A 20,784-nucleotide genomic window follows, 5' to 3' on the forward strand; every position below is an offset into this window, starting at 1 on the left:
TGCAGCTGATTAATAATAAACAAGGGCTAAATGCATTAGAAAAAAATGGAAACACTGGACAGTGGGTGAGATGTGACGCTGAACCTGACTGTGAGCATACCTCTGGTTCAGAAGGGCCAGCAGCTCCCCTGCGTGATACAGGTCATTGCGCGTCACTCGACTGAAGCGAAACGCGTTCAGGTTGCAGAAAGTGACCGCGGGGAACGCCATGATCGGGGTCGTGACCTCGTCCATTTTGGTGACGTGCGGGTACTCGAGGTAGAAGTGGATCCGGTCCACGCACACGTACAACAAAAAGGTCAGGGAGCCCAAGAAAAACACGACCCACAGGCAGCGCTTAATGTAGAACCGCTCGTAAGTGAAGATGTGAGAGATTCCGTGCAAGGTCGAGCTGTGCGCAAAAACTTCCAAGGGTGGAGGTCGATTTGAGTCCATCTCCTCGGTTTCCACTTTCAGATCCATTGTCATTGAGCAACAAGGAGGGGGGATTGAAGGCTGAAAGAAACGGAGCCGATGTTCATTCACCTGTGGCACAAGATGCCATGATCCAGCGGAACAGGTGCAAACGCGCAAGCGACCACTGTTGGACTCGGTGCGGTCTGGTCGCCATCTCTCACGCACGCCGGCGGAGAGACATCTCGAGCATTTGTCGTTCTTTTAAAAAGTCACAGCAGCGCCAATGGTGAGCACAACTAAAGCATTTCACAAAGATGGGCGTGCACAAGCAGGGCGACTCTTTAAAACAGCGCACCACCCAGATGTCCAAACCGGGGTCCATCACCACTGCGCTGCTGTGATGTTCTGTAGGTTTCTCACTGGGTTGCAGCGAAGGCAAAGAAAGATGGATAAAGTGCTCAGTCAGCCAGTGAATTCCCTACTCCAGTGGAGCGTCAAGCACCATCCTTGTCCGCCAACCCAGAAGAAACCTGCAGACCGTGAGGTGAAAGAAATCCTTTTGACACTTGAGCTCATTTGTGAGTTCCTCCGGAGCTCCGCTGCATGCACGTCCCTTCAACTCAGCCGAATTCCCGAACAGAGCCGGAAATTTTCTCCAGCGTGTGTGGAAGTCGGACAGTGGGTTGTTCTGGTCGCTGGTGAGTCGTGAGCTTTTTTTTTTTTAATGTGTGTGCATGTGTGGTAACTGCAGCAGCAGTGGTGGCCAAGGGTGGAGAGGAGAGTGGAGTGATGCTCAGCTCTCCACCTGTGAGTTGGTGTAGTTTCACATGTTCATTTCACAACATCTGAGTTAAAAATAAATGTAAATAAAAAGTAAATGAAATATAAGAGATACGCAAACACAGCGCCTTTTTTCTATGGTGACTTTTAAATTCACTGCACAAAAACCTACATTTAGGGTTAAACTGAGGTAGAACATTGACAGACACAAAAAGAGTCACTAAACAATTCCGTGTTGTATTTCTAAAAAAATGTGGAAGAGGTTAAAAAAAAAGTAAAGTTGAAAACTGAAGCAGCCTAGGCAGAGTATTTAAACTGCCTTCCCAGTCAAGTTCTTAAAGGACAGCCTACATTTCCCATAATGCAACATCTCAATTGGTAAATCAATGGGCAAGTCCAGCGCTTACACTGTGATGCATTTATCAGCCTTTTAAAAAAAGAATTCCTTTCGTACAGTTAAAACAAATTGGTGTGCAGTGCAACACGTGATCTTAGAGATTTTAAATTGTTTAAATTCGTCAACATAATAAAATTATAACTTTCCATTAAAAAAACTACAAACTCTACAAAAAAACAAAACAAAAAAAAGGCCCACTCCAAAAGTGCTTCATTTCAACTTGGTTTTGTTCAGATTAATTAATAAAAACAATATAGGGGCTGTGTTTAAACGGAAATATCCTAAAAATAAAATTTCATGGAAATTTACATATTTTTTGTGTTTAAATGAAATGCTATAGCTCAGTTGGCCTGCTTGTTTCCACATACTTGTATGGGAATTGAGAATATTAAAATGAAAGTCATGGGGTGTTGTACAATCTGAACCTCATTTTCCTGCAATCAACATTCATGCCAAAATTTAAATTAGCAATTAAAAAATGAAAAAAAAAAAAAAAAGAAAAACATTTGACTTTATTTGTTAGAGGCCTAACCTGCTCTACAGTGAACAATACTAAAATGCAAGAAGCAAAACCCCTAGCCAGTTACATTAACATTTCACCACACTCTGTTGATGGTAAAATGAAAATGCTATCCGTCAGTCCTCTCATGAAAGGACAGTCTTCCATTTGGTCACCAATCCCCTCTCTATAGGTGGAATATTAAAGGCTACTGAGCTAAACCTGACTTCTGTGGTCTCTTGTAGTCTGTAGAGCTGGTTAGTGTCAGGGTAAGTTAACCAATGCTACTCCCTCTGTTTCCTCATTACAGCTATCAGTGCAGTGAATATTATCAACAATGACTACAGTTCTCGATTGAGGGCAGGAATCTGTTTTTCAATATTTTTTTTATGTATAAATGGTAATGCTCTTCCCTGATTATTAAACAGCATTTCTTTTTCTTTTTTATCTCACTCAGGTTCATTCTGGGTTTTTCTTTATTTAACTTTCACAAATAATTTTGAATTCATATTTTAATGCACACAAAGACATAATAATTGGGTTTAGAGCTGTAGTATGAGGTGGTTTTGCAATAATGAACATATATGCATCATCTGCATAACTACCAAAACATATATTATGTTCACTGTTAATGTCACCATGGACACAGATCACTGCTGATATAAAATGTGACTCTTTGATTTTATATGCATTCAACCAGCTTAAACAACAGCCAGAGAAGAATCTATCTACCTTTCAAGACAAATAATTTGGATTTTCTGGTCAGTTGCATGAAACATGGTCCTCAATCTGACAGAAGATTTGAGGCCATAATAATCAAAGTTTAGTCTAAAGTTGCTGATTATTTCAGCGGGGTGATTCATTCTAAAGACAGATTTAAATTCCTTCAAGAAGTTTATTTGTACTGAAACCAAACCACTATCTTTTCAAGTGTCACACTAATGAATGGAAAGTTGAATCCTGCAATATAGCTGTTAAGATAAATAGCATTACCATCTTTGCATTTATTTAGGGGTCTTACACTTGGGAGGAAGGAAGCTGAATGATTAATCAGTTATTCTTTCTTTCATTGAAATCTGTGACATTAATTTGACACCATGCCCAGAGGCTGTTATGTTCTCAGAGCCAACATAAGTAGCTATAGTTAATGCAGAAATGTGCATAAACATGTGAAAGCTAAAAGAAACTCTTCCCAAAGGTGTATTGCTTCAGATGTGTGACTGTGTGACACTGTGTTATATTCATGATGTTAATTTCACCCAGTTGTGGTGAAGTTTAACCAAGTCATTTTGCATAAGCTAAAATATTTTAGGTTTAGTAAATTATCTGAATCCATCTGAATACTGTCACAGAGTCCCAAACAGTCTCAATTCTATTACCAGCGATGAATTACAGTGACACAAAAGAGAGATTCAGCATTTCTTCCCAAGTAGTTGGCAATGTGGAGATACCCTTGAAAGAAGACCTAAGCCCGTACTGTGAATTCAATTGGTGGCATTTATTATCATTATTATTATTATTGTTGTTGTTGTTGTTATTATATTTCATGAGTTGTCAATGTTTTCCTAAACTGTTGACCTAAAAATAACAGTGTAATCCACTGTATATAGCTAAAGTAATGTTCCAATGTGGTCCTTTTTACTGATGGTTTAATTAAAAAAACCTTCCCAGGGAGAAAAAAAAAAAAAAGACATACATTCAACCCATTTAAAGTCTAATTTCCCTCTTAAATTTCCACAAAGTACCTTGTAGATTTAAAATCCCATTGACATTTTGTTCCAGCTCTCTTGAAGCCATATGATATTAATAATCTAATCATTTTGTCACCTAAACTGCTTTTTAGTCAGGGTGGCAGGGGGGCTGGAGCCAGTCCCGGCTGACACTGAGTCGGGGGGTAAAACCTGAACCGACTAGTATATAGACACAAACAACCATCCACCTGAACATGTATGTTTTTGGAACAGGAGCCCCTCACAGGTAGAAGGAGAACATGGAAACCCTCCAAGCTGGGGAATCAAATCCAGAACATCCTTGCTGTGGAGTGACAGGGCTAGCCGCCTTACCACCGTGCCGCCCTCCGATGATAATGGGAATTAGGAAAAGACAGTCTGCTCACTCAGAAGGTTCCGATTAAGAGAGTCCAGGACATGGTTCCGATCCAGATTAGCCGGGTCTGGGTGTTTTCTCCTCCGGGCCTGCAGGCGGCAGCGCGGCGCCCTGCAGCCGCTCGACGATAACCGGAAATGTGTCAGCAGTGACGGGGGAGGAAACATGGCGGCGCCTTTTCGAGCAGCTTGTGTCTGTTACCTGGCGGGACGGACCGTCGCCCCGTTTTCGGTCAGACACAGGCGGGCTGACGGCCTCCTGGATGAGAGACGCTACGTTACGATGTCGACGTGCAGCAGTGAGTCTATGTTTGTCTGTGCTAAAGTGAAGGACATACATGAGTTTGTGAGTGCAGCTGAGAGGTCAGAGTCCCCCTCAGGCTGCCAGCTTCACATTCACCCTAGACAAAACAAACAGACGATAATCTACTCAGCTACTCACTTTACTCTCAGACCATTTAATCAACCTAGTAGGCTTCCCCAATTTCACATCTAAACTTGCCCCCCCCCCCCCCCCCGTTTTTTTTTTTTTTTTTTTATCTTTTTGATGGTTCAATATTATACTTGCTAGTGATCAATTAAATGTCTAGGTTGCATTTTTCTAATTATACCCATGTGACATTGCCGACAGAAAATTTCTCCTATCATATCACAGAATTCACGTTTCTTACCTCTGTTGTTGTTTATTTATTTATATTTTTTGAGCAAATGAAAAGTTACAAGTCACTGAGTTTTTGCAAACAGAAGACAAAAGCTGTTCTACTCACTGAATTTGAGACGAAGATGAGGAGGCGGCTTCATGTCTTCACTTTTGACTGTTTGTATTCTTGTAACAGGGCTGGGCGACACCCTAATTCATTGGATAATCAAAGTAGCAGTGTAGGATCATTTGCTCGTTTGTTTTTTGTTTCTGTTTCAAGAAAATCATTTTATTTGTAACTTCCACCGCCGATGCTCCACCTGGGTTTCCGTAGTCGATGTGAGTCGCACAGTCAGGTCTGCCCTCCTGCACAGTGGTGTGTGGCAACTCCACTCGGACAAAAATTGCGCCCAACTAAATCGTGATTCGCGAGAAAACGTGAAATAAGAACTTTTTACATCTTTCCGGGGAAAATAATTTTGTTCAAATCAAAACGAAATAGAAGTAAAACCTGTTTTTGGAATAATTATCGTGTAACTTCTCTTTACAAAGGAAACAAAAAAATAAATAAATAAATTAAAATCATTATTCAAATTTAGTGTGAAAAAAAAATCAGATGTTTTACTTTTTTTTTTTACCACTGGTGCTCTCTCAATTATTATTAAAAATTAAATAAATAAAGTTGGTTCATAAAACATTTTTATTGCACAAATCCTGACACAGTTGGAATGATTAATGTGCAAGTAATAGCGATAATAATGGTTCCTGTAGCAATCAGCGTCTTTAATTGCAAACGAAGAAAACTGTCATCTATGATGGTTTACTCAGCTAAATTGGATCTTTTAATGATTACATTTAATTTCGTGAGAGATCTGATCTGAATATTGCACATAAATAATATATTTACTTTTTTTTTTTTTTTGGTGCTAATGCAGACTCCAATGAGCCCTCTGTTACTAAGTATCAAACTCATTAAATTAAATATCATCATAAATTTTTATTTTTGTTCATATTCTCTGTAGATCTGCAGTTCAGACTTGATGAGAGAACAGCCCACAGTAGTCTGGACCTCTTTAAGAAAGACACTGGCATCATCTACCGCATGCTGGGCCCCGACCCCACCTACGTGCCAAGGAACCCAGAGCGTTTCCGAGACTGGGCCGTCGTGCTTGGTGATGAGAAGATTAACAGCGGACGCCATTACTGGGAAGTAACAGTCAAAAAGTCTCAAGCATTTCGTCTGGGCTTGGCCGAAGCTCTTATGTCTCGAGATGAATGTGTGGGCACCAACACCTGCTCCTGGGTGTTTGGCTATGCTCACCGCAAGTGGTTTGCCATGACCAACAATAAGATAGTTCCTGTGAAACTGATCGGAAAGCCTGACCGTGTAGGCATCCTGCTTGACTATGAAGCGGGTCTCCTGGGGCTGGTGGACACTGAGAAGCCCAGGATCATTCACAGCATCAGGGGTCAGTTCAAGGCTCCTCTCTGCCCCGCATTTGGACTTTGGGATGGGGAACTGCTCACACACTCTGGTCTGGAGGAGCCTGAGGGCCTGAAGTGAAGCAGGATAAACTATAATGGCTATGATTGTGATGGTCGTTGACAGGAAGTTGGCAGGGTTAGGTACATACCACTTTATCTCCCTTAGTATGCATGTACAGTTTAGAATGATGAGTAATTTTCTATGAGCAAGCTGGTTCATAATAATGACTCTTAACAATGCAAATTCATACTTTGTGTATGTCATCCAAACTCAGGCATTCATATCACAGATGCTGTTTTTGTGTGAACCTCGTGTGCTACCTTTCAGATGATGTGTGGTTGGGAGTTTTTTTACACTAGTCCTCTGGTATTACCAACAGCTACAAAGCTTATAGCACAACAACAACATCATTTTCAACATTATGCTCATACTTGTTTATTAGGATCACTCAAACTGCTTACACATTATTTACAGCAAGAAAATACATATTTACATTGACAGAGTAAAGGTAAAGTTAGGCAGAGGAATCATTTCTGTGAGTTAAATTGTAATGAAGTCATGAATAAAATGTTTTCATTTGAGACTCAACACTACTACATTTTTATCACAACGCAGTTTTCATTTTGCCCACATCAAAAATTATTGTTCAGACATAACTATCTAGTTTGCAATGCTCATTTGCCTTGTAAATTCTAATAGAATTTTATGTCTTGTGCCAGAATAAACTTAAAAGTGTATTGTTCCTATCATCGGAGATGTGCATGTTTCTGTGACGCACTAATGGAGCAATAATGGAGTAATTCCATCAAAAAATAAGAAATAAGTGCTTCAATGAGTGCAGTCTATCAGCAGTAAACAATTTGGCTGATAGACATCAATGAGCTCATAGCAACTCAAAGGCTAAACTAAACCACCTCATGTTCAGGTAGAATAATTGATTAGGAATTTTTTTGTTTTACTCAGTGGCCATGAAATCAGTTAAGTAAATGAATGAGTAATGTATCTAAATATGTTACATATTTTAAAAATAAATAAGCTAAATTTATTTGATATATACATCCGAGTGGTCTTTTTATCACAGGCAAAGCACAGAAATGTTTGCAACAAGCCAATGGAGTAAATGTATATATATATATACATACATGTATGTATATATATGTATTTCTTCCATGTAAGCGACACATTACCCGCTTATATACTGCTTTACTTACACGCTATGTTGATCAATCCTCTAGTCTGCAGAAATGAACTAAAAATCAACTGATTCCTGCACTGTCAAGCTTTTAAACATGCCAAAGAAGATAAAGTCACTCACTCATCACATCTCTTCATAATCCTGTGTCCTTTCAGTCCTCTTAGGGGACATAATGAAATAAACTGAATTCTATTACAAAGCCTTGTGATCCCTTGTAGTTCAAACAATGCTCTTCACTGTATCCAGAGTAGCTTTTTGCTCTTCTGTGTCACATGGTGAGTCGTTGTCAGTGTATTCACGCTGGTACTCTTGCAGGACTGAAATAACAACCTCATGGCCAAACTGCATGGCATCATCTAGGGGTGTGTTCCCCCATCTGATGGACAACACAATGTAAAATGGAGAAGGACTGATTGTTGCAATTAATAATATGGAGATGGATATATTTTTAGTATAAACTTCAGATGAATGAGTTTGTATTGAAATTCCCTACCTGTCTCTCATGTAGGGATTCACTTTACATATTTCCGTCAAAAAGATAACAGCTTCCACATGACCTGGAAAAAAAAAATCTTGATTATGATGATGCTTCCAAATTAGACTAACATACTGCAGTGCAAATACCATATTACATATGAAGAATCAGTGAACAAGTGATGTCACCTTCGACTGCAGCGATGTGGAGCGCTGTGCGAGAGTCATAGTCCCTCTGCTCCATGTCGACAGCTGAAAGAGCAAACCTGGAGGGACAACAAAAGAACACACATGGAAACATGCTCAAGTGATGGCAAACTGCTGGGAGGAGCTGAATTTCTCTATCATTACATAATTGCTTGCTTTGTTGACAAGACATAAGACAGAAAATTTGTACCACTTCCTGTCAAATGCGACCAGAGTTAGAGATGGTTATTCCAGTTTAGCATAAAGATGGGAAACAGCTAGCCTGGCTTTGCCAGAGGTTTAAAAAAAACAGCCTGCCAGTTGATTTAGCTCAGTAATTAACACATTCAGTCTTATTTGTTTAACAAAGTGTAGAAAAAAGACATTTTTCAGGTGAACACCCATTAAACCAAACTTCAATCGTGTGTTTTAAAGTTGATGAAAGGCAGATATGGGAGAGGTATCAGCATTTTCATCCAGTCTTGACCAGAAGGGGGAAATGGATATTTCTAGAAATTTCAAACAATTCTTTTCAGATTACATCCCCTAAATATTGACACGCATGGAGGTGATGAAAAATTAAAGGCCATGTTTCAGTTTGTGACTCACCTCCTTAGAGCACAGACATCCCCACTGTATGCTGCAAACATCAGGTTCACCACCAACTTATTCTAATGGATCAAAAGGCAGAAATAACTGCATAAACTGTTACTTTAGGATTTAACAAAAGAAATAAATAAATAAATAGTCTGCTAACTATCTATGTCACCCCAAAAAGCAGCTGTGTTTCTTAGCTTAAATCTGAGATTCTACTTTTGTGGCATTCATCTTACTGGATCATCATCTGATCTTCTTCTGGGGTCATGTTTCTTGGTAAAGTGCCTCAGGTTGTCATAATTGTGGAAGTTAAAGTATGACACCAGGTCCTAGCAAAACAAAAGTTGAAAGAAAGGGAACATTTGAAACATGCAGACTGACAAATTAGATATGTTAATACTGACAATGAGAACTGTGAGAGTGAATGTATACCTGACAGAAATGAATCCCACGAACACTGTTTCCAAGACGATCTAGTGGTGGGGACCAACACATCATACCCATGACATTGGGAACAACCAGTAAAACAGCACCTGAAACACCAGATTTGGCAGGCAAACCCACCTGAGAAACAAGGGAAAGATTTGTTATTTAAAAAAAAAACCCTGAAAACTAGAAGGCTTCATTATCTCTTGACTGGCAAACAATGCTTTTTGTTGGGAGGCATTTTTGCCTCTGTTATAGTGACAGTGACAGACAGGAAAGTAGGGCGAGATAAAGGATTGCAGGTTTGACTCCGACCCGGGCCAATGCAATTAAGCCTAAGGATTAATGGTTTTGCATAATTTCCAGTGACTCACATGGAAAGCAAATTGTCCGGAGAAGTCATACATGCCACAGGAATGCATAAGACTCAGAGTGTTGCGAACTGCTTCAGCACTCAGCACATGCTCCCCTGTGATTGGACAGATACCGCCATTGGCCAAGGTTGCAGCCATTACACTTCCTGACTCGCAGTTCACCTCAATGGAGCATAACTGCAACAGAATAAAAAAAAAAACAAACAAACTGTAGAGGAATATAGACCAAGTTTGAAGCAACATAGAAGGTCACTATTACGCTGATGTCTGTACGTTAGTTATCTTAGCTAGACATATAGAGCTGGAAAAGGGACAAACTTAGTGCGACCACTGGCAATGACTGGCTCCTTTCTTCACTCTGCAGCTTAATGCAGCTATGAATGCTACATGTCATTCACTTGTAAATTACTTTTAACTTTTCACAACTGAAAATAATGCTATAATGGAGTGGCTCACAATGGGCACTGGCTCTGTAAACTTGGACTGCTAAAGACAGGGAAACCTGCCCTGATGAATCTGAATTTCAGTTGTGGCATACAGCTGGTAAAGTCAGCGTTTAATGCCAAAAGTATGAATCCACGGACCCAAACTCTCAATTTCTAGTCTATTGATGGTGTAATGAAGGGGATAGGGCCATCTAGGGACTTTGGGCCCCTCAATACACACAACTCTGCTCCTATAATGATTCCAGTCGTCATTGAGAGTGTGACGAAGTTGTGACTGAGCCAAATATATATGCTTCTTGGAGTTGTACTGTCAGCATGAGGTTTCCAGGAAAACAACATAGGCTTTATGCTAAGCTAAATGAGAATGCAAGAGAGTTTCATCAATGGTCCCCCGTAACTTTTGGCGGTAAAATAAAAAAGCGTCTTTCCCAAACACTGCTCCTTGAAAGTTGGAGTCAAAGAATACCACTCTATTTAAGGCAAACTGGCTCACCTGAAAATAGAAGTCAAGGGCTGCAATCATATCTGCATTGTCAGGAAAGCACTGCAAGAAAAACTTATTACAGTCAGTTGGTGTTTACTGAGGCCATTCAATTTTTCTTGAGCGATCAGCAGTGAACAAGCACAGACATACAAACCGCCACATACAACCCACCTTTTTCTCTTTGAGGTAATAACCAATTGCATAATTCCTATCCCCGGTCTCTCTCTCTGACTGAAAACTGGAAGCACATTATAAGAATAATGAAACGCTGCATTTCAAAAGACAATTCTGGTTGAATTTCCTTGAGTCCCGTACTCACGTTGCATTGCTGAAGCCCACAAACTCCCTCCCAGCCATGCTTTTCAAGAACTCCATCACCTAAAGTAAAACCATATTTACTGGGGATTCAGTAGGAACCCTTACCAATAAAAAGCAGCAAAAAAAGCATAACAAAAAAAAGCTTTTACTTACAGAATCGAACCTCTCGGCTTTATTTGAATGAGGCTGTCAACAGAGGAGGGAAAAATCAATCTCTTATGGGCAGTTTCATTTATACAAGGAGACAGGTAGTCCCTACAGATGGCAGTGTTTGAGTACTTTGACGGTAAGGCATAGTTTTAGAGTCCAGTGTTGGTGGACATTGAGGTACGATATATGTGTGATGCATTCATGCATGTCTGTCCACGTGGCAATGTGCTCACCGACTCCTAGGGGCTGTTTATGACTGTGCTTGAATTTCACACAGCAGTAAGGAATCATTTCCAAGCTATAAAGTCACGCAACAAAGATGGATGTGCAGTTCCTACTGAATGACTCTACCTATATAAACCAAAGATTCTATCAAATATTGTCAGTATTATTTGCTTTCTTATGCTTTTTTTAAGAGCAAAATATTTACACGTGTTATATTTAAACTTAGATTTCCAACTGCTGAAAAACAGATTTTATCAACAACATTCTTAATTTCTCTTTTTCTTTGCACAAAATATAAAGCTTTTAAGTATATAATTTCCTGGTATAATCTGGAAATGTAGCACACAAACTATATTCCCACACCATGTGCCCCCTGCAACTATACACAAGAGAGGGTGGCTAACAAACCTTCTAATCTCAGGGCTGTTATTGGTCAGAAATGCACACACACCCCTGTCCCCTTGTCTGGCTAAAACACAGCCTCCCTCCGTTGATGGTGAACCTGACCTACATATGATAAGAGGAACAGGGTATCTCTTCATTCAGGTGTGAAACTTTAGGGAAAAAAGGGACACACACACACACACACGTGTGTCTTACGACAAGGTCAAAGCTCACAAAAGATTTGGACATTTGGTCACTCACGTGGTGATGACCGTAGTCCAACTGCTTTGCGCGTCAAACTACCAGCCAATAGAGATGTGTCATAGCTGTTACTGGCATCACTTCAAGAGCATGTTTGTTCATTGATTCTCCAATGAGTTTGTGTAAAAAAATGTGTAGGTTCAACACACATAACATTTTGTGGTAGAAAAAAAAAAGGAAAAAAATTGTTTACATGCAGATTGCAAATAGTAGCAATGCGATATTTGACATAGATTTTTATATGACACTTTCTGATGAGTTAAATATGTAAAATTAACACTAGAATTGATTTTAAGTTGCACAAAGCTTGCATTTTGTAAAGCTCTGCCTGATTTGCAGTCAAAGATTTGATAGCAAGCATGACTTGTGGACATGTCTGACTCTGCTGTTCTCTCTCTCTCTCTCTGTTTCTTTTTTACTTGTTATTACTTTTGAAGCCCTTACTGCTAAACTGTAGTGAAGTCTAATGAGATGCTGCATCATACGAGTAATGAAGAAGGTAGGAAATATTTAATGAGGTTGGGGTTTCAAAACAAGAGTCCACTTCTCTGCACCACACTCCTTGATTAATAACAATCAGCAATGTAATATTTAACACAATATAACACTCATCATTCCAATGTAGTAAGTGCTTCCAAGTCAGATTGTACCTTAATCAAAGAACTGATGACGATAGCTCCAGCATTCACCATCGGGTTGTGTGGTTTATCTGCACAAGAAATTATGCCATGTTATCACTGATTTCTCCCTGACCACAAGAGCAATAAATTGTGAGATTAGAGAGGACATTTCCTGTGGGGGTTTTAGAGCAACATCAGCTAATAAACTGAACACATACAGCAGACTTGTGTTTGCTTCAGAGGCTACAAAGGTGAGGTGAGAAAGTGTTGCGCAGTCTGGCTAGATGTGAAACAATGGATTGTTCTTACACCACACTTCTGCTGTCAAAAGTCAGAATCTGTTGAATTTCCAGAATTACAGACCGATAACAAAAGTTTCCGTGATTTCTCAATAACATATTAGTGGATTTTGTTCAGTTTTACATTTTACAAAATTAGACTTTGCCTCACGTGTGTTCAGCATTTTTGTTATTTGTTCTTTCTCACAGAGAACAGCTAGAAAAAAAACAAATGACCTACCTTCCTCATTTAGTGACAGTTTATTGAACTTGAATCCACTGGGCTCTTTGCCCACATAGCGGTGAACGCATTCGCTACCAAGCTCATGAACAGCAATGGCATACTCCAGAGGCTTCACACACGACTGTAGACAGAAGGGAACCTTGGTGTCACCCACAGAGTGTCTGCATCACATTAGAATGTAATGGAGCATGGAGGGGGGAAAAAACAAAAAAAAACATGGAGATTTGTTAGTGAGGTGGTGCACACAATGGAGGATTCAAGAATGTAGGTGAAGAAAAGTTAGGATGTTAGTGTACCTCTGTCCATCAATTGTGCACAGAGACACACCCCAGAGATCAGAGCCGAACTTAGCCAGCTGAGGAATGTAATCAGCTACCTGCAAAAAGATGTGGAGATGTGGCTCAGGGTTATTATGATGAACAACAAACACCCAGTTAGTTTGTGTGTTACTTACTTGTCCTGCCTCCTGCTGTTGTGCACTGTCAAACATCTTATCAATCTGCTTGGTAAACTCTTCAAAGTTAGGGATGATAAACTTTTTTCTGAATGCCTTAGTGAGCAGCATGATGTTGTTGCCCATATACCTATAAAGGGACACATAATGTGATGTTAAGTGATGTTAAATCGATTCAAATAATTGTCATTGAATTGAATAGATTAATTCTGAAGGTGTTGGTTTCATTGAAATGAATGAATTTGTAACCAGCAGAGACTAATTGAAGAAACTATGTAGTGTTCAAATGTCTGATGTGAAAAAAAAAAAAAACAAACGAAAACAAAAACAAAAAACTATTATCCAGAGAAACTTGGACAACGTTCATACACAAAACTTCTATTCACTTCCACTCTATCGGAACAGATAAATAAAAACAGATTTTATAATTTGCATTCAATGACTGGAGCATTGTGTAGTAGTGCAGTTGTACTGCTAGCAGACTTATTAACATGATGGGTAGTATGTCTAATTTTATCAAGCTAAGCTGTGAAAAGATGTAAATACAACCTCTGCAGTAAATGGACAGTGAACATGAGAGCTCCTTAAAATGTTAATGTAATTTCATTTATATCAAAAATGAAAACAGTTATATAGTAACTGTGGTATTTGGGCAACCCAGCACTTAGTGACCCCACCTTGGACAGTTGTCAAAAGTAATGCAAAAAGCTCAGGAAATTCGATGGACTCCAGTGAAATCAAATAATTCAGAATTCAAAAGGTCCTGCAGTCAGTCAAAAAATTTTAAGTGAAAGGATGGTTACTGGCTTCAACAGGACCCCAAATTAGATTTTTTAGAATCCACAAAGAACCACTTCAAGAAACGCAGGCTACAGCTTTTGGAAAAGCCCTCAAAGTACCCTGACTCTACCATAAAGGAAATCTTTGGGAAGATCTGAAACATGCTTTGCGTGAGAGACCACCTAAAAATACCTCAGCGCTTCAAGTGAAGTGAAGAGTGGGTGCACAGTCCTGAATTAAGAACTGAATCACTTCACTGCTATTTCTGCTGCAAGGCAATCTCCGATATTGATACAGATTTTGTGGGGTGTCCAAATTTTTACAACTGTTTTGTACTGTATGGATATTAACATATTCTTTTTTCTTTTTTTTTTCCCAACACATGGGATTCAAAATCTACAGTGTTTGACACACTAGTCACTTTGAAATCCATGTGATCACCCAGGCTGTATGCCCTCAAAGAACGATATGCGCATTTTGTTACAGTTTGTCTGAACTACAATAACCGTCCAGCAGCCATCACTGATCCAAGGCGATGCTAGTTGGAGGTTTTGGGACACCAGCATAAGAGAGTGAAGAGAGCTTGTATTATTTATATGGGTCATGTCCAAAAAAAAAAAAAAAAAGGAAAAAGAAAAAATGGACTACTCTCACTCTATTTCTTGTTGTATATTTATAGTGACCTCTTAAGTGTCCTTCAGGAATGGGTAACTTCACAAAAAATAGCACAGAGAGTCAGATACCATCAATTAAGTTTGACAAAGACTTTGTAATCCTTTGCTGTTTTCAGGCCAATAGATTGGGAAGTGAAAAGCGCTTGTTAGGAGATGACACTATTTGGGCAGCAGTCTGTATGAAGCTCATAGGTATTCTGATTGTGCAAATGTAATTCCCAAAGTCTGGAGCTCAACCAGAATGATGCCCTTTCGTTGCAGCCCCAGATACACCTCCAGTTTCCCACACCCTCCACTGCTTTGGCTGCCAAATGCGCATGTGCATATGGTTAGTAGCAGCTGTCAGCTAACGCCTGCCTCTGTCAGTCTTTTGGACTCAAATAGCACTGACCACTGATAATATCCTTTACATAACCACAAAAAAGCCCTAAAGTTCATTTTTTGCTTTATTTCCACCCTTTGTTGCATTTTCAGTTTTTACCAGCTTACAGTGAGTGAAATTGGTTTAAAACTAAAACCCAGTGTTTGAGAAAAGAATGTTATGTCTGTTTTTCCAAATTCATGTAGGAGTTTAAGTCTTTATAAATAAAGAAAGCTCTCCTCACTTTTTGAAGAGCTTCTTGTCCATCATGACAGGCCCAACAGAGTCACGTGTGGATTGTCGCATCTGATAGACACAATCACGCAGCCGAGGGTCAGATGTCAACAAACCTGTTTTTCTCAAAGCCTGGAGAAGAGGGAAATGTGGTAGGTTTTGCAAAATTTATATACAATGGATGAAAGCAGGAGGTTTCTCATGACAGATGAGGTAATGAGTCTTTATCAACAACATTGAGTCATGCACAGCAGTGTTGATGCAATTGCAATTAGCAGCTTAACAAATCGGTCTAGATGGAAGATATAGATCAGGGACCTCAATGGCTCAGATGTGCCCACATGGCTCTGGTGCCGACAGGTGTAGACCAGATCACTGAAATCCTTCTCAGTAGACACACGTCTGGATGACAGTCACTGAATGAACCACGTGCATCTATTTCGGGGACACCATGTGCACAACCCTACTGACCAGAGAGGCACTAGAGCTTTTTGAACCAACTCTAATATTAGGCACAAGGCTGAAAGCTTATTGCTAAAGTTACTACATGTTTATAAACGATTCTCAGCTTTGGTCCAGGAAATGCTGAAGCTGTTGAAGGCTCAAATCAATTCTCATAATAGATTAATTGGCATTTCAGAAAGTAACATGCGAAAATTTGTCAGGCATTAGTTTTTGATTGGAGAAAAAAAATTCAGTTTTTCTCAAAGAAAAACTGAATTAGTATCATAAATGTGTTAAAAGAGGGAAATCAGCTTGTTTCCATACACAGTAGTTATTGATGATATTGACACAGACAAATAACACTCTCACCGTCTGTCCTATGTCAAGTTACCTCTACAAACAGACCCAGTCATGCGTGTTGTAACAGCAAGCCAACAGTGTTGACACATCTCTCTTCTCCTAAACGCGTGCTCCTTTCAAAAGTCATTGGGTTGCCATAGACACTGAGGTCACCAGATGTCCACATCTGTTAATTTTTATGGCACTAAATCTAAAAGGTTCCACCAAAGAGGGTAAAGGAAGGTGCAATGGTTTGCAACAGCTTGTCAGTTATCAGAGAGCACAAAAACGCTATATAGTCTGTGTCCCGTTCATCTCCTGAAATATGTATAAAATAAGAATGGCCCCTTGCAAGACCATAAATAATGTGTGTGTTTGTGGAGAGGGGTCAATGGACATCTAAACCTAACAAACTACCATATTCCGTCAAAGATTAGATACCATTATAAATAAATTACCTTTAATCTAATGAGGCTGTGATTACATCTACTGGTAAAACCTTGAAATTTTAAGATATTAATGTAATTAAAGCTCAGAAAGAATTTAATTTATAATGATGATAAATGATAAAAGCATGTTTTCGGGCAATGGTGATAACCTCTTTCCGCTGCATCACATCAAATATAATACTGCGTAAAAGGATTGCGTGAGAAGGGACACTTATAACTTGACCCTGCATCTAGTTGGGAACAATGTGTACATGCTGCAGGGTATTTCCCTCTTAAGGGTTGATTTACCCAAAAGTGCTTTTTTGGTAAACGTAAGGGTATTGTAGGACATTGTGTGTTTGTGTCGTATGTCCACATATGCCATCGACAGTCAAGACAGTAATAACTACATATGGAATGGTAGGAAGCATGAAGATACTATTGACTCACAGAGATGAACTGGGAGAGGGGAATAATCTCTTTGCCTTCAGTGATGGTGTAGAAAAGTAGGTCCTCCATACTGGACATGAATCTACCCCTGCCAAAAAAAAACAAACAAACAAAAAAAAAAACAAACACACCAAAAAAAAAAACAAAACAAAACAAAACAAAACAAAACAACAAACATATAATTTTAGATCTGGACTCATTCCAGTCAGATCACAAGCCTGAGCAGTGTCTTCAGTCTTCTGACACACTGCTCAGGCTTGTGATTCCGGCACGTCTACAGTGTCTGCATGAGAGAAGCAAAGATTTCTCCGCTAACACTAGTTACTATAGATGTACAAACTTGTATTTAGTACTTTAATAAACAACCTAGTTCAGTTTTATGTTAATAAAACGCATGTATTTTTTTAATAAGATGAAAAATGTTTTAGTTGAAGCATGGAATGAAATTGGTGAAATCTCAGTTAGATCTTTATCGTATGTTAAGGGGATATAAAACACATATTATTGATTCATTAGGGTGACTATTTACCTTCTAGAAATAAGCTACAGGACATTTTTGAACTTGACTTACTTAAAATGAAAAAAACAAACAAACAAACAATAAACCCTTTGTCGACCACCTTGTAAAACATGTGATTGACTGCTTTCTGAAAAAATCCACCTACCATCCCAGCAATAGCTAAAGAAATTGGCACATGATACTGTATATTTTTTGTTTCATCGTCAAAGCTAGAGTATAAACATTAACTTAAGTTTGTTGTTTAATGCAGCTGGCAGGCTATTTGATAAACTGGTGTGGTAACTACATATGCTCTTCACCACAGGTCTGGATGTCTCAGGTTAGGCCTTTTTTTTTTTTGACTGCATTCATTGCAAGGTTCCACAGCATTGCGAAATGCCATTAATCAATACCATCAACAATCACTGAGTGGCACTGATCAAGAGATACATTCCAAGTATTGTTATCTTATCTCAAAGTCCACCACAAGTAAATGTCCATTAAACCTCTTAAAAGTTATAGAGAGGAATTATAGATAGAAAGAATTGCTTCTGGACTTTTTCTTCGGCATCATCAAATAGCCTGTATTTCCAACAGGAGCTGCTGACAACAAATTGTCCTTCATTACCAAACTGGAAACAAAACATGTTGACAGCCTTTAGCCTGTTGCTGCTGTTCCATCTTTTCATTTAGTAGTAAAAATACTAGTATAATAATAATAATAGTAGAAATAATAGTAATAATAGTAAAAAAAGTAGATCAAAAAGATATAATTTATATATTTAATACATAACATATTGTATGAAAAAAGTAAACAAACAAGCAAACAAAAAAATAATGGCAGCCTTGAGGTCATTTGGGCAACATCCGTTGCTGAGCAACCACTTAAAAATGGCTGCGCCAGTCAAAAGTTTACAGAAACTTTCAAAGGACACCATCTAATGAAACCACAATTTATTTCTACACTGTATTTTTTATTGGGTAACTAAATGAGCAAACTTGTTATTTAATGAGCCAAATAATGCAAATATAAGTTTTACTGATCCCAGTTACCTTCTCTCTGGTTCCTCCGGTCGCTGTGCTAAACTAGCTGAGCTTCTTATTTTTTTGTGCGTCATGTCACTTTTACAATAAAATAAAGCTAAATTACACCAACTATTTTCTTCTAAGTTCAACTATTTTGGTACTCTTTGCTGCTCTTCCGAAATGCAGTGGGCTAAAACATCACAAACGTCTAACTGCACAAGTAGTGTAAATATAGTGTGTAAATATTGACATAGATTATAGCCACCAGTACTTTAATCTCTCTGTGGGAATATTGTGGTGATGTGCTGATGTTTTTGGCTTTTTTCCCCTCAAACTTGTGAGGAACAATAATGAATACGATTTAGCTAATGAATGCTGATTTATTCGTTTCTAGCCTACGGTGACCTACTTCGAGTGTCCTTGATCCACATCAGGCCCCTTCTGGTGAGGAAATGCTCTGTGGGTGTGGGGGGATGCTGCGACCCAGCAGGGGAGAGGAACAGGTAGCTGTGTCCTGGACAAAACAATGTTGTCAGCTCCAAGTCTGGCTGAGATGCCTGCATTTTTAAACAGCTGCAAGATTCCCGGGTTAGCTGTCCTCAGACTTTTCAGGCAATGCATTGTGATAAGTAGGACTTAATGCTTAATAATTAAAAAGAGCTTCTTTTTTCCCCTCTTCTTCCTCTGTAGCTGATTTAGAGAGATTTTTGTGACCAGCGGCCCTTGGTCCTTGGGGCTTTAATAACTGCTGCTGTCATAAACACTGGATCAAGTACAAGCTGTTGCTTGGGGGCGGGGGTATGACACTGGAATCACGTTGACTCAAACTGTGGGGTCAACAACCAGCAGCTGCTCAAACCGACTGGAGTTTGACTGTATCTTTCTACTGTACCTGCTGTTCAACATTATGACAAAGTTTAGCATGTCTGCTGTGTACGGTACAACAACAAAAATAATTGTATGATAATTCTGGTTTTATTATTACTGTAACTAATGATGGGGGGGGGGTACGAAAAGGAATACAGGTTTGTTCTGGTGTGAGATGTCAAATCCTCTATGATTGAGTGTGTCAGCATTATTAGTCTGATAGCGATTTAATCTAAATATTGACTGATATCAATCAGTGAAATAAATGTTAATATCTAACGCAAATAAAGGAATCTGAGACATTTCTAGTGTTGTGAGATGGTGACACCCCATGGTTAGTTTCAGACATTGACACTTTAAAACTTTATTGTCTTGTCCTCTAGGTGGCGTACTCACTCCAGGACCCTCTACAGAAATCAGCCTCTGTTCCCTGACACTGATCCTATATTGGACGGACTCATCACAGACCTTCCTCTCCAAGCAGGTTTTTTTTTTTTTATCTGGAGGGTGTGGAGGTGGTGGTGGTGGTGGTGGGTGGGGGGGGGGGGGGGTTAGACTTCCTGGTGTTTCAAACAAACTTTATTATATAGGGTTAGGGTTTGAGTTTGAAGACTTACTTCCCACCTTTGATGTCTGAGATGCTGCATATTGAGCAGCCTTTTACTTCTCAGTAAGACAAGGACTGACTGTGATTGTGACTGTGGATGTTAAAGGAAATTTACTGAAATTTTTAGTCTTTTGCAATTTATTTACTTTTTCTGTTTTTTGTCATTTCCCCCTGACCCTTTTCAAAGTAGGTCTTATGGTGGCAATTTAAATGGTTCAGGACATGGTGACAGATCCTAATGATAACTCACCACACCCATGTTCAGTTTCTCAGCACACATGCTAAACATTCACATTCTACCTTTCTCAAATATGCAGACTGTGCAGTGTCACTTTTAAGTAGGCTCTTCATGGTGACATGATATCCTCTAGATTACTAAATAAACGAGGCCTAACAATTTTCTGGTGGTCTCCTGCATTTCTATGCATGTGACTTCTCCAGAGGAGAGCATGCTAACCCATGGCCTCTTTGCACTACCTCTACCGGTTGTAGCGTCTCTGTTTTCAGGAGAAAATGTTTTCCATTCCTGGGCCAATGAATGCCACCTTTGTCCCTTCATCCTCCATCTTGTGTGAGAAAGGCCCCCTCACTGCACTCACCAAGCCTGCACAAACTTAACCTCTTCCCCCCTCCACCTCACACAGGAAAAGAAACAT

The 20,784-nt window shown here is 39.3% G+C and overlaps 3 protein-coding genes across 4 annotated transcripts in view; 1 reads left to right on the plus strand and 2 right to left on the minus strand.

The window, feature by feature from the left end:
• The window catches only part of LOC115046356 (acid-sensing ion channel 1-like), a 40,267-nt gene extending 39,799 nt beyond the window's left edge, over nucleotides 1–468 (minus strand). Inside the window, exon 1 of one of the 2 annotated variants that reach the window (XM_029506675.1) lies at nucleotides 101–468. In XM_029506675.1, the coding sequence (XP_029362535.1) occupies nucleotides 101–468 (368 nt within the window). The remainder of the gene's footprint in view (nucleotides 1–100) is intronic. The other variant, XM_029506674.1, reaches the window with a different exon arrangement.
• Nucleotides 469–4,331: 3,863 nt separating this feature from the next.
• On the plus strand, nucleotides 4,332–7,630 carry spryd4 (SPRY domain containing 4). The gene is made up of 2 exons (XM_029505865.1): nucleotides 4,332–4,476; nucleotides 5,840–7,630. Exons 1-2 carry the CDS (start codon nucleotides 4,344–4,346, stop codon nucleotides 6,379–6,381), a joined length of 675 nt encoding a protein of 224 aa, XP_029361725.1. The 5' UTR covers nucleotides 4,332–4,343; the 3' UTR covers nucleotides 6,382–7,630.
• On the minus strand, nucleotides 6,751–19,377 carry LOC115045898 (glutaminase kidney isoform, mitochondrial-like). The gene is made up of 18 exons (XM_029505864.1): nucleotides 19,064–19,377; nucleotides 17,130–17,217; nucleotides 15,479–15,600; nucleotides 13,420–13,549; nucleotides 13,262–13,341; nucleotides 12,963–13,126; nucleotides 12,474–12,532; nucleotides 10,957–10,989; nucleotides 10,805–10,863; nucleotides 10,657–10,723; nucleotides 10,495–10,545; nucleotides 9,556–9,732; nucleotides 9,188–9,319; nucleotides 8,992–9,084; nucleotides 8,768–8,829; nucleotides 8,162–8,238; nucleotides 7,992–8,055; nucleotides 6,751–7,874 (listed from the first exon to the last, which is right to left on the minus strand). Exons 1-18 carry the CDS (start codon nucleotides 19,273–19,275, stop codon nucleotides 7,718–7,720), a joined length of 1,827 nt encoding a protein of 608 aa, XP_029361724.1. The 5' UTR covers nucleotides 19,276–19,377; the 3' UTR covers nucleotides 6,751–7,717.
• Between the last annotated feature and the right edge of the window lie 1,407 nt (nucleotides 19,378–20,784).

This window comes from Echeneis naucrates, chromosome 7 (assembly GCF_900963305.1).
Source record: "Echeneis naucrates chromosome 7, fEcheNa1.1, whole genome shotgun sequence".
NCBI lineage: Eukaryota > Metazoa > Chordata > Actinopteri > Carangiformes > Echeneidae > Echeneis > Echeneis naucrates.

Bases quoted from the DNA above. Each gene is read 5' to 3' on its own strand.
- spryd4 (XM_029505865.1), top strand. From the start codon at position 4,344: ATGGCGGCGCCTTTTCGAGCAGCTTGTGTCTGTTACCTGGCGGGACGG. The intron at 4,477-5,839 runs GTGAGTCTATGT...TATTCTCTGTAG, and splicing joins TACGATGTCGACGTGCAGCA to ATCTGCAGTTCAGACTTGAT.
- LOC115045898 (XM_029505864.1), bottom strand. From the start codon at position 19,275: ATGCATTGCCTGAAAAGTCTGAGGACAGCTAACCCGGGAATCTTGCAG. The intron at 13,550-15,478 runs GTGAGGAGAGCT...GTCCCTTTATAG, and splicing joins GACAAGAAGCTCTTCAAAAA to GTATATGGGCAACAACATCA. The intron at 13,127-13,261 runs GTACACTAACAT...AATGTGATGCAG, and splicing joins TGCACAATTGATGGACAGAG to ACACTCTGTGGGTGACACCA.